This window comes from Lathyrus oleraceus, chromosome 2, assembly GCF_024323335.1.
Source record: "Lathyrus oleraceus cultivar Zhongwan6 chromosome 2, CAAS_Psat_ZW6_1.0, whole genome shotgun sequence".
In the NCBI taxonomy this organism is placed as follows: Eukaryota; Viridiplantae; Streptophyta; class Magnoliopsida; order Fabales; family Fabaceae; genus Lathyrus; species Lathyrus oleraceus.
Window position 1 is genome coordinate 470,196,103 of NC_066580.1, and position 22,248 is coordinate 470,218,350.

A 22,248-nucleotide genomic window follows, 5' to 3' on the forward strand; every position below is an offset into this window, starting at 1 on the left:
AAGTTTCAACCTCTTTTGTGAAATGCGTCATCCACTCCAGTGACGTCTTTGATATATGACACCCATGTTTCAAATAAACTTGAACAAAATGTTATGTTTTTGAAAGTCACCCAACACACATGATGCGTTTGGGTGGATTTTGAGGTGACCTACTTCAAAGTGGAATAAATGTCTCTAAGAAACCATATTCTGTTAAATCAATAAACATCATATCATAACTACTTTTTATAAGATTTCCCATTTTAGAGAATCACATCCATTTTCCAACTGATTCCATACCACTAACACGAGGAAAAAAGCATTGAGAATTGTATCGTAATGTTCTTTTTTTCCCGTACAGTGTATGATTTCTTATGCACCGTTAACTCTTGTATAAGCTAATGGCATACAAATTGGTGGTCCTCATCTCTTTTACCTAGCAAACTTGAAACAACTCAAAAATCATTGTTGTCGTCACCTTTATCATTTACAATCCACTTAATGTATTTATGCATAAAAAGCGATATCTCTTCAATATGGATGATTTTTGGTAACGGGGGTGGGGGGATGGTTTGCTGATGCGAGCACCCTTGAAATGATTTTTTTATAGATTTAGGAGTTGTGGAATTTGGAAAATTTCAGTCAATAAGTTTAAAGTAAGAAAGAGACTGCTTTGTAGAATTGTTACTCTGAAGGTGAGAAAAATACACAAGAAAGGGGGGTTGAATTGTGTATTAGAAAGTTTACTTATTTTTCTTAAACCTATTTCAGAACCTAAGATATCAAGCTTAGATTCTGATCCAAGTAAGAAGCTGAATCAGATTAGAGTCTGACTTCAGAGTTTGTTGCACAACAAAATGTAAAAGCAGGAGTAAATAAAGAGACACACAATATATCATGGTTCCTTTCAACACGAGAGTAGCTCAGTATCCTTGCAGCACAAGATTTTTTTATAGGGCCAGGAAAATAGTCGTTGTAGGATTTAAATATAACGAGCAAACTTAGTGAAGAAGTATGCCAAGAGAGACGTTGGAGACTAGCATCTGGTGTGAAGCTTTGTCCACTGAACAATAGTATTACTCACAACATCTTTCGAAGTACTAGGTATCTACCAAAAGGTAGAACAAACTGAAGATGTCACATAACTATTTCTTGAGCCTTGTAAAATGAAACCCTAGTTGACTTTATCCAAAAATTCGGGGCTTTGATAAGACAGGACTACTTTGGTACAGTGTACGAATCAGATGCCCTTCATCCTTTCAGAACCTGAGTTGTAATCAAAATCTGAGTCTTGAGACTAGAGTCTGAACCTTCAGAGTCTGATGCCTTTAGAGGCTGATAAAAGACTTCAGTTTCTGATCAATCAAAATTACGCAAATGTTGCTTCTTCACATATGCTAACAATGAGGATTAGTTATATACTTGTGATCCTGCACACTTTAACAAAATGTTAGCAAACCCTATTGTTCTTTAAATACTTTGTTCTCATAAAAACCTTTTAAGGGTATGAACAAATATTGTTCCAATAATCTCCCTATTTTTATGATGACAAATAAATGTATTTAAGAACAATGGTTGATGATTTAATCAACATAGTCTAACATCAGAGTATGATGTTTGTAAGCCCCCCCTAAGTTAGATAGTCCATTAAGGTAAGGTTTGTAAGCTTCCTCTAAATCGGATAGTTCATTAAGATGAGGTTTGAAATCTCCCTTTAACTCCTTATCTATGTCAGTTGAATCTTATAAATTTAATCAACAAATTGACTTTAGGTTTGAGGTTTGTAAGCTTCCCCTTAGCCTGACAATTCATTAAGGTAAGGTTTTTAAGCTTTCGCTAAGTCCTGCCTTTGTTAATTAAATTTATCATTTTAGCTCAATAAGATAAATTACTCAAAAATATAAATAACTTAAAGCTTACAACTCATAAGTTGTTTTGGTAGAAACTGTTTTGTTCAGGTTCTGATGCTTTTAGAAATGCATCAATCTTTTCTTAAATACTCCATGCATTTTCTCCCCCTTTTGTCATTATCAAAAAGATTTTAAAAGAAAGAGAAAAATAATAAAACTGAGAAGAATAAAATGAAATTTAAAACAGTTTAAATGCACAGAATTTTGAAAGAGTTTAAAACACTGGAAAATTTGAAACAATTAAAAATCAATTTAAAGGATTAAAACTATTAAAAAAACTTTATAAAAAAAGAAAACAATTTCAAGTCTTTTCAAGAATCTGAAAGAAAATACAGTTAACGAAAGAAACTCTTTACTTCTTATGGTAAATCCCTATCCTTTCAGTTTCCAAGAAGTAATTATAATCTAGTATGACATGCTTAATTAGTTATTTCCTTTGAGAATTTCAAAGATCAGAAACTGAAAGACGCAAAATATTTGATCTTCAAAAAAATTGTTATAAAAGCACACAACTTGTTCAATCCAAATCACAAATCCATATTCACTCCATATACATCTAGTTCAAGATGAATACAACTTCTGAGAAATATACTACTCTCATTGTTTCACAGGCTCCTATAGTCTTTGAGGCAACTTCTGATCAGGAGGTCAAACCCCTTGAAGAAATTCGTTAAACCTTTCTTCCTCGGGCACTGAAGCCACATAAGAATATTAGTAAGAAGAAGAAGAATTCCAATAGAAGAAGAAGATTAAGAGAAGTGATTCACTTCGATTTAGATGAAGAAGAAGAATTGGATTTAGATTGGGGAAACTTTTTCCACGCTTGAAAATCTATGGATGATTAGGATTAATGTTTTAAACATCTTTTTGTAATCATTCCTTTAATTCAATGAAGTTATTTTCCCTTTTTAATTTTTGCATACCATCCTTTTAATCATAATTATTTATTTTAATGTAAACTGATTAAGAAGTTCAGAGTTCAGAAGAAAAAAACACACAACACTTTTAACTTTATATTTCTTTTTTATTAGATTCATTTGATACATCCAATTAACTATAGAAATTGCTTTGGTTATACAATCAGAGGCTAATAAAGAATACATCAAATTAGACTAATAATCTAAACATACAAGTCTTAATGAAAATAAAATTACAAAGAAATAGTAAAAGGAAGATGAAATACATAAATGATTCAGCCTTGAAACAAAAGTACTTTTTTGATATAATATCTTACACAATACATTTATTTATTGGAAACATTTGACAAGTCATACAGTTCATAACAACAAACATATCCAAAGCACTGGATCTCAAGAGATACAAATTATTACAGGAACTGAAAAAATAAAGACATAAGGAAAAAATAAAAAGGCTAAGCCATGTTAAGAAGACTGCCAAAGCTTGAGTGGAGGAAGAGGGAGCTAGACTGTCCTTACGAAACAAGATTATCTTCACGAGCAACTCTTCATCCCATGGTTAAATGAAACTTCATCCAGATTTACAATCGTTCCTTGCAGAGAGAAGAGTTTACTCAAAACTCGTTCAGAAGGAATAAAGAGCAACTTTCTCTCAAGGAGAGGCAAAGTTATATTCAAGAGGTTGAAAATTACTTGAGGAAATTTCATTCTTACGCCCGAGTGAAGGAGAATAAAAATATCATAGTCAAAGACTCTCAATTCTTCAAGGAGGACTAGCATTTCATTGATGCTCTCCAGTTGATTTTTCATGCCATGGTTTGAGCTAGAGGTCATCTCAGGTTAGAAAGATAAGTTGTAAAACAAGAATAAAAAACTTAGACTGAGGGGGAACAATTTAAATAGGGAATGAAAAGACATAGCCGAGAGAGAAAGAGATTTAAGACAGCTAGATTTTGAAAAGACAATTCACAAAAAACATTTTGGAAAACGAACAAGTAAGATGAACAAGTATAAAGAAAAATTAAGAAATAACAAAAGATAGAAAGGCCACAAAGAATCCAAAGAGTAAAGCATTTCTACTCTACAAATTCTGCCCAGATAGCTTTATAGCTAGCATAACAATTTTCAGACATGTGGTTTTTTAGAAAATAGATGTCAAAAGTGATTTTTCATTTTAAGAGTTACAAGAAATCCTTATTCATTTTTTGAGTCTCAGAGCCTAATGCTTTTAAGAAGCCACATGTCATCAGAGACTGTTCAAGACTTTGATGAAGCTACTTCTGATCATCATTAGTCTTTGATACTCCATATTAAGAATCAAGTTTTTTAATAAGATCAGAAACCCTTTCTTAGAGAAGAATTAAGTCTTTAAAATATAAAGGGTATAACAAGCAAAACAACTCAATAATGAATTCACTTGAACAACAACACTTTCTAATCAAAACTTTTGAGCCCAAAATGCTTGGTCCTGAATAAAGAATAAGAACAACGGTATAAAAGAAGGCCACAATTAAAATACTTTCCACTTGTTCTAAAAAATCTTAAGCAGACTTATTATCTAAGATAGTTATGCATTAAGGAAATAAATAAATATACTAAAGCAAACAATATCTCACCCACAAAAGTTGTCTAGATAAAAATAAGGAATTTAGACATATCTTAGTGTATCTTCTGAACAATTTTTTGGTTCCAACAATGTTCTTACTGGTGAGAATGAATCTTAAAGTATTTTTTTTTGTTGAATCTAGTCATTTTTCAGCATAGTGTTAGAGTTCAGTAGTACCAGTAACCATAGTACTCTTTTTCTGCTTTTCTCCAGACTCAAACTTTCTTTCCTCTTTCAGAGTTAAGATTTGGAACATATGCTTTCCTCTTGTTGTAGGTTGTAGTCGTCCATTGTCCAAACATTAGGACAAATTCTCTATCTTTTCCTTTTAGCATATCTGCAAACTCAATTTCAGATTTTGGTACCCACAATCTTATGGGTCATTTTGTGTTAGTTACTCTATGATTTTTCTTATTATGTGCCATTGCCTTATAATAATGTCTAGGCTCATTCCAGACTTTATTTTTATATAAATTATGTCTTGGATAAGCTTTGACATTAGCTTGTGAACTTTTCAGAAACTTAGATCCAGAAGTCTTAGGTATAGGTTTTCTTACAACCTTTGACTTGAAAGTATTAGGTTTTGAATTCTTTTGACCTTTTGACCTTTGGATCATAGTGTTTGGTTTCTTCAAAATCACTAACTTTGAGATCTCATGTTCTGACTTCTGCAAAACCTTTTGATCTTGAGGTTTGCGGTTCCATTTCAATTAGAACCTTTGACTTATCTGTTATTAACTTTGATGGGTTCAAAAATTTTATACTTTTAGCAACATATACAACATAGTCATTAATCCCTTTATCGATATAGCTTGAAAAAGATGGTTCTAAGGGTTTCTTATATGTCAAGTTTTTGGAATCAAAACATTTTTCATGAAAGCCTAAACCTTCTCCTTTGCTCTTGCTTACTACATAGATTATGGATGCAATCTTAGTTATGTTTAGACCCATTGTCAAGAAATCATGGAGATCCATATCTTGATAATTTAAAGGTTCCTTGGAATCCTTTTTAGATTGAGCAACTAGATTTCTTTCTAATGTCTCAACAGTTTCTTTAGAAGATTTCAATTCTTCTTTAAGAAAATCAAGTTGTTCCTTACCAGCCTTCATGTTCCTTGACTCATCTTGACAACTGATCATGAGATCATGAATAAGATCCGAATAAGATAGGTTAGAAAATACCTCATCTTACTCATTAGATTCTGAGCCAGAACGTGACTCGAATTCTGAATCAGAGAGTGTGTGAGCCATCAATGCAAGGTTGGCTTCTTCAGCTTCTCTGTCTGAATCTTCTTCATCCTCAAGCTCATCCAATGTTGCCATGAGACTTTTAGTGAACTTGCTCTTGAAACTTTCCTTCTAAAGGCTTCCCTTAATGGATTTTCCCTTTTTGTAGATAAGGAAAATCATTTCTGAAGTGACCAGGATTATTGCAATTGTAACAGATCTTCTGGCCATCTTCCATGTTTATGGAACTAGAACCTTTGAACTTAGAACTTCTACCAGAGAATCTCTTGTTTCTCTTGTCCAACTGTTGAAACCTCTTGGTGATGAAAGCCATTTCCTTATTACCAGAGTCCCCATTAGAATCTTCTACATCATAAGCTTTTTCTAGTTTTTTGACTTTTGAGGAACTGGAAGTTTTATCACCAAATATTTCAACATTAGACCTCAAAGAAATAAACACAGGTTCATCATTATCCAGTTCCATTTCATGGCTCTGAAGGTTACTGATCAAACCTTCAAGGCCTAGAGTATTCAGGTTTTTAGCCTCCCGAATAGCTGTAACCTTAGGGGTGTATCTTGCAGGCAGATTCCTCAAGATTTTCTTAACATGATCAACAGAGGTATAGCTTTTGTCTAAGACTTAAAGGCCTGATACAAGAATCTGAAACCTAGAGAACATGGTTTCAATGTCTTCATCATCTTTCATCTTAAAAAGCTCATATTGTTGAACCAAAAGGTTGGCCTTAGCCTCCTTAACCTGTTGGTTACCTTCATAGGTAGCACATAAAGACTCAAAGATAATATTAGCAGTTGACTTATCAATGATCTCAATGTACTTTGAATATGGTAAAGCATCCATAAGAATGCCTCTCACTCTGTGGTGCTTTATATAGGTTTTCTTTTATGTTAGTGTAAGGATTTTTCAATCTGTTACCATACCAACACCATTGACTTTAATACCAATGCCCTCTTCAAGAATGCCCCACAGCTCAATATCAATATCAATGATGTGAGTGTACATCTTGTTTTTCCTCCATTCAAACTGAGTGGAATCACCATTGAACATAAAAGGTCTAGAGCAGTGATTACTTTAAATAGTGTTATAATCATGATGAACATACCAAAAGGATTTCCATACATGACTTCACTTTCAAGGGTGTCAGGCATCTTGTCAAAGATATATTTTTCTCAGGATCTTTTGTACCACTTTCAAGTGTTATGCACAGATCTTAATTCTTGAAACAAGCATATTTTCCCCACGAGTCTATCTTAAAGATTAAAGAATCATTTCATACTCACAAAGCAAATGACTTAGAGCAAAAAAAAGGTTTTTTGATTTCTCTAGCTCATCTTTCTTTATCTTTTGTAGTTTCCATTCTTTGACTAATGAAGGAAACTTCAATGAAAGCTGAAGCACTAACTAAATAGTTTTTCTCACTGTATATTTTCTGTTTTACTGTTTAGTGAAAAAAAAGGCAGGATCTGATACCAACTGAAGGTGAGAAAAATACACAAGAAAGGGGGGGTTGAATTGTGTATTTGAAAGTTTACTTTTTTTTAACATGTTTCAGAACCTAAGATGTAAAACTTAGATCCTGATCCAAGTAAGAAGTTGAATCAGATCAGAGTTTGACTTATGAGTTTGTTGCACATCAGAATGTAAAATCATAACTAAATAAAGAGATATACAATATATCATGGTTCCTCTCAACCTGAGAGTAGTCCAATCCTCTTGCGGCACATGAGCTTTTTGCTATAATAAATCATATTACAATTCCTTAAGTCAACTACTTAAGACTTTCTGCTCAATCAAACCTTGAAAGAGACTTCTTGCTTAAACCCACGGTTCAAGACTTCCAACTCAATCTAACCAGAAAGAGACTTCATGCTTAAACCCACAGTTCAATACTTCTTGCTCAAGCACTCGTGCAAGAGACTTATTTGTTCAATCTAATCAAAAAGAGACTTTCTTGCTCAAGCTAACTGCTCAAGATTTCCTACTTAAACCCTCAGTTCAATACTTATTTGCTCAAGCACTCAACAAAAGACTTTTCTTGCTCAAACACTAAGTATAAGACATTTACAGACTCTAAACAACAGTTTAGGATAGTAAATATAAATGTATTTGATACTCTTATCAGTGGTGCACAATTACAACACATATTTTGATGTCTTTAAGATTTCTAAGATAAACAAATATAAGAAACATTAAGACCCTACGTACAAGCTAACAAATATATATATATATATATATATATATATATATATATATATATATATATATATATATATATATATATATATATATATATATATATATATATATATATATATATATATATATATATATATATATATATATATATATATATATGTGTGTGTGTGTTCTTTCTCGTATCAGATGTTTTTTGTGTTGTGTGGTTCTATTGGCAGCTTATTCAAAGACTTCCATAATATTTGAATCTTTAGCACTTTCAAAGTTTTCAACACTAACCAACGAACCCATATTGATCAACTTGACCAACTTCACCGCTCACTTCTTCATATCCTTGAACTTCCTTTTATAGGACCAGGAAAATAGTTGTTGGAAGATTTGAATATAACGAGCAAACTTAGTGGAGAAGTATGCCAAGAGAGACATTGGAGACTAGCATCTGGTCTGAAGCTTTGTACACTAAATAATAGCATTACTCACAACATCTTTCGAAGTACTAGGTATCTACCAAAAGGTAGAATAAACTGAAGATGTCACATCTCTATTTCTTAAGCCTTGTAAAATGAAACCCTAGTTGACTCTATCCATAAATCTAGGGCTTTGATAAGACAAAACTACTTTGGTACAATGTACGAATCAAATTCCCTTCATCCTTTCAGAATATGAGCTCTCATCAAAAGCTGAGTCTTGAGACCAGAGTCTGAACCTTCAGAGTTTGATGCCTTCAGAGTCTGATGCCTTCAGATACTAATAAACCACTTCAAATTCTGATCAATCAGAATTAGGTAGACATTGCTTCTTCACATATGCTAACAATCATGATTAGTTATATGCTTGTGATTATGCACACTTAAACAAAATGTTAGTAAATCCTATTGTTCTATATATACTTTGTTATCATCAAAACCTTTTAAGGGTATAAACAAATCTTGCTCCAACACACTCTTGGTAGGTTTTACCTTTTTAGGGGAACCTTTCATTTTTAATGGTTCCGAGGGTGGTTTCAAGTATGTGTTTCTTGATAGGCAATCTTCCTCGGTTCCTCTTTGATGTGCAATTTCATGTTATCATCAACATTCAAAAATCTTTCTTGGACTACTTCACATTCTATCGTAATAGTTATACTTGATTTATCATCCTTTTCCAATGAGTTTAAACTTCATCCATACGTATCGTTTTATCAAGTTTTATCTCCCTTTTAAATTAAACAAGCACATGGAAGCTTGTATATCTTCCTAAGTGTACAACCATACTTTGAGCTATTTGAACTTCTTTTATCTTCTTGCTTGGCTTTATGAAAAATAAAATAAAATTTCGTTTGAGATGTGTTTCAAACCAACTATGAATAAAAGATGTTATCTTTTAGTTAATGTTCTAACGCAGTAATGCATACGATGTAGGAAATACCTTTGCAATCGAATTTATCAGTCTGGTGTCGCGGTCGGTGTAAATTACATTTTGCATGTGTTTTTTTGTCCTTCAACATAGTCTTGCATATTTCCAAAGTCTATGTAACATTGTCCTCTTTTTCGGATTCCAAAAATGAAAAATCCACTAAAAAAGTCTTGTCCGTAGAAGTAACACCAACAACTCGAGAAGTGGAGGCATTTACTTGTTGGTCTTATATGTTGAATTAATCATGAACATAGTGGGAAATGTGTTGAACAACTTGATGGAATCAGGATGAGCCTAAAATATATTTCGAACATTGAGTTTATCCTCACAAACTTTGTACCTAGAAACATAGTGGTCATCATCTAAAAGCTTCAAGAGTTGTTACATTTCAGATCTTGGACCTATTATCGCCTTATTATTTCGGGCACACACGTTGTATACTTGCTTAATATTTGGAAGATTTTGAGGTTTTTTCTATTTCAAAGTTGCAAGTATGTTTTTCGGCGCCACCATGTTTAATGTCATGTTTGAAACAAGTTCATTCTCCTCCGAAATAAAGTGACATACAATGGGATGAGCGGATAGCTTGTGACACAAGGCATGATTATGTATACAGAAAGAACATTAAATTTTCATGTATTATTTGCCTTATAGTATCCGCGCAATTTAAACGGACACTTACATTTTCTCGATCTAGTGTCATCACGTTTCAACTTCCTAATCGGTGGTTGGTACATGTCACTTCTTTTGCATCTAATTATTACAAATGTTTATCTTCTATCGGAATCATTGTCAGACCTTCCTATTACAACGGCAACCCTGATTTCGTGGCTTGCATGTGGACCCATTGTAGCATATGTTCACGAACAATAAACTCTTGATTACTTTTAAATTATTCACGAACATCTACCTCGACAATAATCGGTCTAGCACTCGGTTTAACATCATTCTTCACTTCATTCGGTTTAACATCATCCTTCACTTCATCTGATTTAACATCATCTTTCACTTCATTCAGTTTAACATTCATCCTTTTTGGGAAACATATTCGGGTGCACCATATCTAATACCAATCATAATAGAAAAGCATATTACAAACCTAGAGTATCAAGCACATCGAGAGATGGATCTTCAGAACACATGAAACTTAGTTCGGAGATGCATATATGGACTCAACGTTCTTTTTTCAGCTAAAAGCTAGATTAGTGCAAGGAATGAGGCATGAAATGAATGAACTTTACCTTAAATTTTATCTTATTTTGCTCCATTTGATGTGCTAAAATACAATATTGAAGTTTTGGTGTTGAAAATTTGATTGAGAATGAAAGAAATTTTTTAAAGATTTTGACAGTGAAGTTGAGTTTGATCATGAGGAAGAAGAAATGTAAGTTGGTGTTTTATTCAATTTCTCGTTTAACATTTTCGGATATGCATATTTGAAATCGTCACTAAGTTATTAAAAAAATTAGCTCAGTGAATAAAAATACCATAAATAAATATAAAGAATTTTACGAAAATACATATTCGAATACACTACATAAAATATACGAAAATGCATCTCCGAAATAGATTTTAATAAAATAGGATGGTTGACTAAAATATGAGGGCTAGTGTGATATAAGATATTGGAAGATGCATCTCAAAATACTAATACAAATATTTTTGGATTTGTGAGATCAGTCATATAATTATATGCGATGAGTATTGTCAAATATAAAATCATACAAAATTTTAATAGAAATTGAGTTAGTCTTGCATAATTGCATACTATCCCCGTTCCTTTTTAAGTGTCTCTTTTTTGAAAAAGTTTTGTTTCTTTTTAATTGTCACTTACAAACTACTTCAATGTAATATTCCTTGTATTTTGTCAAAATTATCCCTAGGTAATTATTAAGAGAGAGAGAAAAAAACAAAATGAATGTAATAAATAGTTAAGGTTATTATAGATAAAAGAAGAATTGTTGTTGAAAAAGTAATAATAATGATTAGTTTTCTTGGTATGTGTAAAATGTCAAAAAATGATACTTAAAAAAGAACGGAGAAAGTATAATATAAGAACAGTACAATGAGATTTTCTATGTCGGTTTTTAAAATTTTTGTTGAAGTTGTTATTCACATGTCTTTTCCAAATTTTAAAGTGACATTTAGTCAAATCTATAATTAGAAGAAAAAAACAAATAACTTTATAAAAAAAGATACAGATCTTCTCTTGTTTTGTAATGCATAATTAAACTTAAAACAACGAATACAAAATCGAATGAAGCTAGTACTAGTGTACTAATTGCAGTTTTTCAAAGTCCACTGGCAACCTTTATGCGTAGTATGCATAAAGAGGATTTAAAAACTACATATCAGATCTTAACATATTGATAGAAGGTATAATTACACCGAAGATTTTAAAGATATTTTTATGTGATAAATCGGTTTTTAAGTTATCTTTAACAATTTGGCCTTTTAGTTTAATCTTTACACAATTATTGTCTATGATAAAAAAAGGATAACGATGCATACATTTAGTAATTTAAAGGACCAAATTATTATAATTTTTCTTTTATAAAATTAGATATCAAACAAATTTTTTAATTATTTAATTTTAAAAACAAAAAACAGTTTTACAAAATCAAATCAATCTTCTCTTATTTTCTAATTTTATTTAAGCATTAAAAAATATAGGTTTAAACCAAAGGCAATATGGTCCATTATAAGCAATTTTCGAAACATTCCTAGTAAACGGGAAACCGGAAAGTGATAAACCACTACTACTCTACTAGCACAGACTAAAGAGAATGAGTATCTACATATTTCTAAACCGTGAACAACACTACTAATCACAACAAATATACACCATTAAAGCTTATCTAATCTACAACATTGCCCTTCTATTATACAGGCATGAAACCCTCTTTCTTTCTCTAAGCTACTTCAATGAAGCTATCAGCATTCTGTGGGAAAACACGAGTGGCTCAAGACCACAACCACCTGCGTGGCCGATCAGTTCCGGAGTTGGGCGTCACACTAATCCTATCTGCATTGGTGGACAACCATTTACCAAAATCAGGAGATTGAACAAGCTCTTCCAAGGCTTTTTCAGTGGACTTCTTTGTGAACTCATCCCATTCTGCAGCTGAATATTTTCTTCTTTCAGGTGTAGTGTGTATGATGGATGGATATAACTCCTTTGTCAGCGTTTTAGGTAGCGACCTATTGAAGCCTGGTGACACAAATTTAGCATGTTATGCACAGCTTATGTTGAAAACTGAAAAGTGACATAATTTGTATGGAATTTAAAAGATGGATCAAACCTCGTTCAGAAGATTTGCAAGGGGTTATAGGGGAGCTTTTACGTTGTGGCCGTTTAAGTGAAGAGTCCTCTATATTGTCGTAATGCTCGTCATCTTCATCATCAAAAGGTGACAAATTATAAACATGGGGTCTCCTGTTTTTCTTGGGTGATTTAAATAATCGCCTACAAAGTTATCTCATGATCTCAGAGTGATGTATAGTATAATAAATTAAAAGTCAAAAACCTAAAGACTGATAAATGTAAATTTAAAACATACATTAAATTACTGTAATTTACAACGTTCCATCAAAGATAAAAAGTTACACTCTTTTTGAATTTAGCTCTCCTCTTAAATAAGCACTGTTCACTTTAGATAGAAAAGTGGCATGTCTACCAAAAATAAAAAAAAGACACTGCTGCTATAAAGTTTTTATCGTGGTGAGATTTAGGAATGCATGTGTACTATCACAATTAACATCTCTACTATTGAAAGTCATATCTTTGTTATTGGTTATTGGAAATTATGAAGGAAGCCCCAGATATAAAACTGTGGACTAACCTGGGCAAGCGGCGTATGAATCTCAATCTAAGCACCCTTTTCAAAGAGGGAAAAAGTGAGCCACATATTAATGCCGATGTTCCCAGCAGAGGATCCATAGAACTCTGGAAACAACATACTCGTGTTAAATTTGTAATCATGTGCTACTACTGTATTACTCTATGCAGGTAGAACAGATATGTTAAAATGAAGCAAGAAACCAACATAAAGGAAATATGAAGATGTAAATAAATAAAAAGAAAAATCAGAATGTTATAAAAGAAAAACCTGAAGAATCGTAATAGCGGCCAAAATCCTTATGGCCCATGCAACAAATAGAGCAGTGCTTAAATCCACAGATCCCTCTTCAGTCAGGACAAGCTTTTTGACCACCCAAAATCCTAACCAAGCCCCAGCTATGGCAACAAAAGTGAGCAAAAATATTGCCAGCTGCATTTGACATTTCATGAGTTAAGCATTTAAAGACAATCTACATGAGAAAGGGCAAAAATAATAAGCAGTGCATACTGCATACTTATAGAAACCGTGTAACAAATTCAATTTAAAGGGTGACTGCAAGAAAGAAGAATGTTCACTATGTACAATGGGATCAACTCTATAGGTAAAATTGTTTGATAGCTGAATATCCCAAATTTGGAGTCTATTCAATCTCAACTTCTCTTGAGGCATATGTTAGTAATAGGCCTCTTATCAAGGATCTATGTTAGAATGAAACCTCGAGATACAATTAGGCTTGTAGTAAATTGTTTAACTAGTATATTATAGGCTGTTTGTTTAATGATTAACAACTGCTTTATGTAGCAGTTATGAAATGGGAGAGCAGTTCCTGGTTATTGTATTTTATGTAAATTATAAATAGGAGTTTAGGACAGAGCAGGGATGAGGATATTTTTCAATAGGTTTGGTTTCGGAGAGACTATGCTCTCTAAGTCCTAGAGGCTTGTTTAGTTTCATGCAGTTTCTATTGCAATTTGTCAGTTTACAATTCTCTGTTTCCTGTAATTGCCTCTGTTGGACCGTCTCCACAAAGAAGAATAACAATAACCGTGAATGTTCAGGTCGTACATTCTGGAAAATATATTTACCTTTTTGTAATTGTTAAGAAATGTGGTTGGGCCTAACTCAACCCTACAAAACCGGTTGATAGTGTGACGACTGCTCCCACTTATAAACACATGTTCAGGCCATACAATGTGGGACTCTTAACACACCCCTTCACGCTCAGGACTAGATAACTGAAACGTGGAAATAAATTGTGGGTGGCCCACCGGATCTTAAACGAGACTCTTGATATCATGTTAAGAAATATGGTTGGGCCTAACTCAACCCTACAAAACCGGTTGATAGAGTGAGGACTGTCCTCACTTATAACCGTGAATGTTCAGTTCGTACATTCTGGAAAATATATTTACCTTTTTGTAATTGTTAAGAAATGTGGTTGGGCCTAACTCAACCCTACAAAACCGGTTGATAGTGTGAGGACTGCTCCCACTTATAAACACATGTTCAGGCCATACAATGTGGGACTCTTAACACACCCCTTCACGCTCAGGACTAGATAACTGAAGCGTGGAAATAAATTGTGGGTGGTCCACCGGATCTTAAACGAGACTCTTGATATCATGTTAAGAAATATGGTTGGGTCTAACTCAATCCTACAAAACCGATTGATAGAGTGAGGACTGTCCCCACTTATAAACGCATGTTCAGGCCATATATTATTCAATGTGGGACTCTTAACACCCCCCTCACGCTCAGGACTAGACAACTGAAGAGTGGAAATAAATGGTGGATGGCCCGATAGCGGAAACTATAGTAGGTGATCCACCGGATCTTAAGTGAGACTCTTGATACCATGTTAAGAAATGTGGTTGGGCCTAACTCAACCCTACAAAACCGGTTGATAGAGTGGGGATTGCCCCCACTTATAAACACATGTTCAGGCCATATATTATCCAATATGGAACTCTTAACAGTAATCATTGTATCCACTATACAGTGTCATCATCCAACTAAAAAATTGAAAAACTGCTACAAAAATAAAAACACCACTATCGTGCTTGAAGAGCCCGACGCCCCAGGTCTTACAAGCATTCTCAAACCGGACATGCACAACTCACCGTTCATTCTTACATAAGTAGTTAAACTGGAGTTACTTAGGATCCATCTTTGGTGTTAAACTTGATTGTTAAATCTTTTTTTTACCTTACTTAGGATTTGAAAATCAAATATTTATACAAGGGAAAGAGAAAGAGAATGATTTTTCCAATACGAGACTAACAAGAGAAAATAGTTTGCCGATGGGAAAGAAAAGACTAGGTAAGTATATAAAAAGAGAAAATACACTTTTTCCCATTTTGCTTTCTTTTCTGATTTGTTTCTTTTAAACCCTTCATTATTTTCTTCTTTTACTCTTTCAAAAATTTTAAAACGCAAACAAATTTGAGAGCAAATGACAAGCACATAATGCACAAATGATGAGGCCGCAGGGAGAGGTGCCTATCATTTAAAGATTTTACTCAAGAGGGATAGCATTAGGACTAGGCAGCCGGCAATATTCCGTTCTCGTTGTTATGATAGGGAACTATTCATATGGGTGTGCCAAATATCTGAACTGGAGGTGAGAACGAGGATATCTTTCATTTGGGGGAGTTTTAGACTCTTTCATACTAAATAATATTCTTAGTATTTCCATTCTGTTCATTTGGGTCATCTACTGAATTTGTCTAATAAACTAAATGTAGACACTGTAATTCTGCATGTTTCAATTCCAAGGACAATAGTTCATGCCATAAATTCTGTAAGGAAAAGTTTTGGTACAGCAGCTAGAGTTGCTACTGGATGACCAGGAAATCACACAGGTTTAAATCGCGGAATTAGCCTTTTGCAATGCATGATAGACCCATAATGGATTTATTTGCAGTGTTCATATCTGTGCGTTTACTTTTTCTGCTCTACTGTATTTCAGCATACTCAGGTTCTGTTGATTGGCCCTGCACCCCCCCCCCCTGCCTAGTACTGTCAGACAGCGCCAATGAGCCGTTGTAAAGTGATCGTGACACCGCAAAATGCACAAGGCGATTACCGCACTAACCAACTTCACCAAGAAATCAATTACTGCTCACAGTTTCCGGTCACTATCCCTTTACAGTGATTCATTTTAATGGATTGCAAACAATTTTAATCATGTGCACACTTTACACGTAGTTAACCAATAAAAGATTATATTGCTGGCGGTTAAAACTGCAGTTGGCAGTTGCAACTATCATCTACTGTAGGAGTATCCTATAAACAATAATCCTATCTATCACTGCAACGATTTCATCTCTTTGAATCAGAAAATAAACATCAGATTCTCTAATAATTCTCTCAACAGGTTTTCTTCCACTTTCTCATATTTTCTTCCATTCTCACCTTGATAGTATCAAAGAGGTAAAAGGATCAAAGTGAACGAACAAAATAGGGATTGGAACCCTAGTTATTATTCAAGAATCCTCTGATAAATATAACCAGAGTGTACAAACAATAGGTGAGTTTGCGAGCAACTTTCTCGCCTCAAGTCTGAATGTTTCTAAAGGCCTAACAAACTCCCCCGTATGTTCTATGTTTAGACAAATATAGTTCTGTTAGCATCCCCTTTCTGTTTAACCCCCCTCGTATTCACCCATCTTCCCATGGGCCTCCTATTACCCAACACAAATCTTATCACCCTTCAATGTACTGTATCATAGCAGGAGTTTTTTCGGCAGGTAATAAGTTTAAAGACAAAAGATGTGAGCCAAACCATCAGAATCATAATTTAGAACACAAATGAATAAAGTCAAGTAAAATAACAAAAATTAGTGCAGATGTTTAACTAAATTAGCAGAAAGCACGGGGATGACTTACATACAGGATTATACATGTCTTCATCAATTCCTAGCTCCGAAAGTATTGAACGAACCAAACCAGGAATATAACGGAGGAGAAATGTCCCCAAGCCAATCTGATTAAAATAACATTTGAAATTATATGATCCACATTCATTATAAAATAGTATATACGATTGGAGAGGTGTCCTGAGGTTACACTTACAGCAGATGAATATAAAAATATAGCAAAGGAACTTTTCCGGCCAGTAGGAAGAAGTTTCATTCCCTGTCAATTAGAAGAGGTAAATTTCACATTAAAGTCAACAAGAAATTTACAATTGCAATTAAATATCAGAAATTGGTTGAAATTGGATAAATCTCAGGTTTCTTACGAATGTTTGAAAGTGAGGCATCAAAGTAATAATCTAATAGAGAAATCAAGTCTAAACCTCAAAATCAAGTATCCATATTTTAAAACTAGATAGGTAGCTACATAAATTCTAGTCTGTATCTACTTGATATTCAAAAAATGATTCCTCCTAACCTACCGGATTAACTAAAATTATAAAATCAACAACACAGTTTCAGCAATCAACAATATCAGTGTTACCTTGACCACTGGAATCATCCAAAATAAACAAAAAACAAAAAATCATCAGACAAGATAATTTACAAACAGGGCAAGAGAATGAATGTTTCAAGAGGAGGAGTTGAAGTATATAATTTGGTCAATTGCTCCAAAAAAAATCATAATAAACAGAACATAAGATTGAATGTTAAACAATCCAAATTTCAATAATTGAGGAACATACTAAGTTACCTGATAAAGAATGATCAGTATCACAAGAATTATTCCAATTGCCATTGCACTACTATAATAAAATGCTAAAGATTGGCTTAAAAAGGATGCCGAGCTCATCAGGGTAACACCCAATATTAGCAACATAATGCGATAAGCAAAAAATTCTGCAAAGGAGGGAAAATGTCATATTAGTAGTAGTACTAGACATAATTGTTCTTAAAGGGTTATCAATAGCACTTATGCAACTTTAATCATCAACTAAGAACAACTTACCTTCTTCAGCAGACACCTCAAAATTCTCCAGTGTTGAGCCTACCGTTCTTATATCTAAGAGCTTATGGTCAAAAGGAGACATTGATCGAACCCAAGATCCCTTGGCAACTTTCTCCCACTGGCCTTGTGGGCACATCCCTATAGCGAGAGATGCATTCCTGAAAAATATTTAAAAAAAATCTTTAGATCAATTTGTAAAAAAGGATATCCTTTGAGGAGACTTCTCACAATGATTCGTTTATATTCAATAACAGCGAATAAGTCCCCCTAGAATGAATGATTGTTACCATCACGTGCACTCTTCAATACAATAACCATGTCCAATTCCAGCTCACCAATAAAAATCAATATATACTAAACCCATGATAAGATGCATGACGGTAGATAGACCACACACAATAGACAAAGCAAACTCACCTATGGAAGCAAACCTCTATATTTGGCACGCGGACATTTGAATTTGCAGGCAACAACTTCACTTTCACAGAGTGAGCATATTTTCCTAAGTTTTTAAACCTCGACCGACCATGTAAATGAACTCTTTCAACAATAACAGTAGCACCAGGCTTGGAACCAGGAGAGTTTCCCACAGGAAAACCACGGAATAGCTGCACTGTAGTATTTTGAACAATAACTGCACACGCGCACACACACACAAAAATGGAAACCAATAATTAAAAGTTTCAAAATCATCAACGAAATTAGGGTTTTGTTTCCCTACGGAGATATTATCCTTATTTATCCTGAAAATGTACATGAAACACTCTACCAACTATCTCGAAAGAGAGAAAAGTAAACGTACAACAAATACTCTTGGAAGGAAAAGCACAACGAAACCCTATAGTTGAATAATGAAGGGAAAAACGAGGAGAAGGGAAAATAATGCTTACAGAGGGAGTGTTCATTTTCATTGGCGAATACCAGAAGTGCAGAAGCACAGAGGAAAATCAGGCGAAGAAACGAAGCAGATTGGGAAGTGTGAGTGCACGCCATCGCCGTGTCTGAGATCAGAACAGTGTATAAACGGTAAAGAAGAAGAAGTGGCGCCTGATTTCCAAATAAGCAAAAAGTTAAGGGTAATTATGCAATTTCATACATTTCAGATGTGTCTTGATGCATCATACGTAATATATTCCTTAAGCACCATGAGAAAATACTTATATATTCATAAATTTTCAAGATGAATCTCCGAACGCATTTTGAAATGTTAAATGAATCAGAAATGCATATTTGTAACAATTTAATGCATATATCATACTCAAAAATCATTTTACGAGGTTATTGTACCGGAGATGCATCTCCGTTTATTTTACGCAAATGTATTTCCGTAAACTATCATAACAGAATAGTATATGTTATATTTTGTTTACGTGTATTCAAATGAAGATTTATAAGTATTATGTATTATGTTATACGACGAGATTTAAACCATACAATTCATTTGAAAAAAAATGACGTATATAAATGTTATTTCAGATTTTCGCATCACCATTAAATTACAAGAATGTGATAAGAATCATGTAATAATGATTTTAGAGAAAAGTCAAAATGGTTAGTGATGGTCAGGAAGATTTCAATGAATTTGATTTGTCGACAAAGAGTTATTACTATGGTTGAAATTGTAGTCAGACAAAAACCATGAAATTTTGGGTCTTAGTGAAATTCAGAGTTCCCAAAATATTCTCTACGCAGTCGAATGAGGTGTAAATGGATAAGATCAATCAATTATTGAAAGATACCTAAAAGGTTGTCGAAGACGAAGGTTGTGTCGAGATGAAGACGTGGAAGACTCTGCTTAGTCGACCATTATAGACGGTTAATTTAGGATTAATATATAAGTAGCATTCATTTTGAGTTCTAAGGGTCCGCAATTGTACGCAAATTTTACAAAACTCAAAATATATGTGTGATTGAGGAAACAGTTGAGAATATACCTATGCATTCCACTTTTTACAAATTAACATTTTTATGTTCAAATCACTTTCTGCAATTAAATTACTTTCAGTCACTTTATTTCTTCTTTTGCATTTCGATTTCAGTTTATATTCTAGTTATTACTCTCAAATTTTGCATTTCGACATTAATGTCAACATTATTTAAAACTTATGATTCACACAAATATGTCACACTCGGAAGTTATTTTACAAGTTTATTCTACCGGAGATGTATCTCCGTTTATTTTACGGAGATGTATCTTTGTAACCTATCAGAACAGAATAGTCCATGTTATGTTTTGTTTATGTGTATTCAGATGAAGATTTATAAGTGTTGTGTATCATGTTATACGACGAGATTTAAACCATACAATCCATTTGTAAAAAATGACGTATATAAATGTTATCTCAGATTTTCGAAATCAACATTAAATTACAAGAATGTGATAAGAATCATGTAATAATGGTTTTAGTGAAAAGTTAAAATGGTTAGTGATGACCATGAAGATTTCGACGAATTTGATTTGTCAACAAAGAGCTATTATAATGGTTGAAATTGTAGTCAGACAAAAACCATGAAATTTTGGGTCTTAGTGAAATTCAGAGTTCCCAAGATATTCTTGACCCAGTCGAATGAGGTGTAAATTGATAAGATCAAACCGTTATTGAAGGACACGTGGAAAATTGTCGAAGACGAATATTGTGTATAGATGAAGACGTGGAAGACTCTACCTAGTCGACCATTATAGACTTTTAATTTAGGATTAATATATAAGTAGCGTTCACTTTGAGTTTTAAGGGTCCGCAATTATATGCAAATTCTAAAAAACTCAAAGTATCAGTATGATTGAGGAAACAGTTGAGAATGTACGTATGCATTCCATTTTTTACAAATTAACATTTTTATGTTCAAATCACTTTCTGAAATTAAATTACTTTCAGTCACTTTATTTCTTCTTTTGCATTTTGATTTCAGTTTAAATTCTAGTTATTACTCTCAAACTTTGCATTTCGACATTAATGTCAAAATTATCTAAAACTTATGATTCACACAAATATGTCATGGAATCTTTTCGAGTTTAATCCCTTAAATAAATTGAAACTTGTTTTTGTCTACTAAATTTTACGATAAACAAAATAGCACATCCGGTGGAACCCTTTTGTGTGAATTTATACTTTTTTGTTTTGAAATTTTTTATTTTTCAAGTTCTTCATTTAAGGAACTTCTCATATTGTGAGTGTGCATGAGATTAAGGAGTGGTATGTGTCGCATCTTGAAAAATACAATTCCTCGCGATGGTAGCGGAAAAAATTACGTTCGAACAGAGTCGCCACCGAACTTTATTTATCCCAACAAAGGGATAGGAAAATATCGATAAAACCTTTAGGAAATGGAATAATGGTCGTTGCAACCATATTCGGGTTCGGGAGTTGATTACGCAAGGGGAATGTATTAGCACCCCTTACGTCCATTGTACTCAACGGGAACCTTTTAGTTCAATTTTGCGACTTGAGTGTTAATTTATATTTGTTTGTTATGTTTGGGTGATAAAATATTAAAAATAGAAATGGATGAGAACCTCAAAAAGGGAAAGGGGAGGTTTTTTATTAGTGTGCTCACGAAGATACAACAATCTCCTGCCTACGTATCCTTAAATAAGGAAATTATAGCATTCGTAGTTCAGGGAACTACGGTTGGTTGGTGTTTTTTAGTGAACAACTGTTTAGATCGCGCTCTAAAGGCTAAACGTTGACATGTCTACTCTCGGCGGAGGCTTAAGCATTGGTTTGTTATGCGCATTAGAAAGGATTAAATGGTGTTCCTTCTGAAAATAGTTTAGGTCACACGGGGGTGACAAGTTGGATTAATATGTTGGATGTTTTGATTGGTTGAGATGTTTTTGGTTGGATGACGATTACTCGGATAGTCGAGTAAGACAACCCGTATCCCAATAGTCGGGAAAGGGAATAGAAGACTCTAATCCACCTTCTTTTTTATCCTTAATTATAGAAAGGGTTTGATAATAATTAAGGTATTTTGAATGGATGACAAACACTCAGATAATCGAGTAAGACAACTTGTATCCTAATAATCAAGAAAAGGAATAGAAGACTCTAGACCGCTTTCTATTTTATCTGAGTATTTATGAAAATAAGGTTGTATATGGTTGACGTATTTTAGAATGAACGACAAGTACTTGAATGACTGAGTAAAATAACTCATATCCAAGCATTTGAGAAGAGGAGTTGAAAGCTCAAAACCATCTCTTTTTTCGTATAGTTTGTTACGAAAATGA

General features: G+C 33.5%; 1 protein-coding gene across 1 annotated transcript; it reads right to left on the reverse strand.

The window, feature by feature from the left end:
* Positions 1-11,923: 11,923 nt before the first annotated feature.
* Positions 11,924-19,141, reverse strand: LOC127120492 (uncharacterized). Its single transcript, XM_051050938.1, has 10 exons — positions 18,908-19,141; positions 18,435-18,651; positions 18,018-18,175; positions 17,763-17,908; positions 17,166-17,228; positions 16,984-17,076; positions 13,359-13,520; positions 13,092-13,195; positions 12,552-12,715; positions 11,924-12,460 (listed from the first exon to the last, which is right to left on the reverse strand). Exons 1-10 carry the CDS (start codon positions 19,008-19,010, stop codon positions 12,213-12,215), a joined length of 1,458 nt encoding a protein of 485 aa, XP_050906895.1. The 5' UTR covers positions 19,011-19,141; the 3' UTR covers positions 11,924-12,212.
* Positions 19,142-22,248: the final 3,107 nt, after the last annotated feature.

Coding starts and splice junctions, on each gene's coding strand:
- LOC127120492 (XM_051050938.1), bottom strand. CDS start 19,010: ATGGCGTGCACTCACACTTCCCAATCTGCTTCGTTTCTTCGCCTGATT. Junction 17,077..17,165: donor TATTTTTATATTCATCTGCT/GTAAGTGTAACC, acceptor TATTTTAATCAG/ATTGGCTTGGGGACATTTCT. Junction 12,461..12,551: donor TTGCAAATCTTCTGAACGAG/GTTTGATCCATC, acceptor TTGTGTCACCAG/GCTTCAATAGGTCGCTACCT.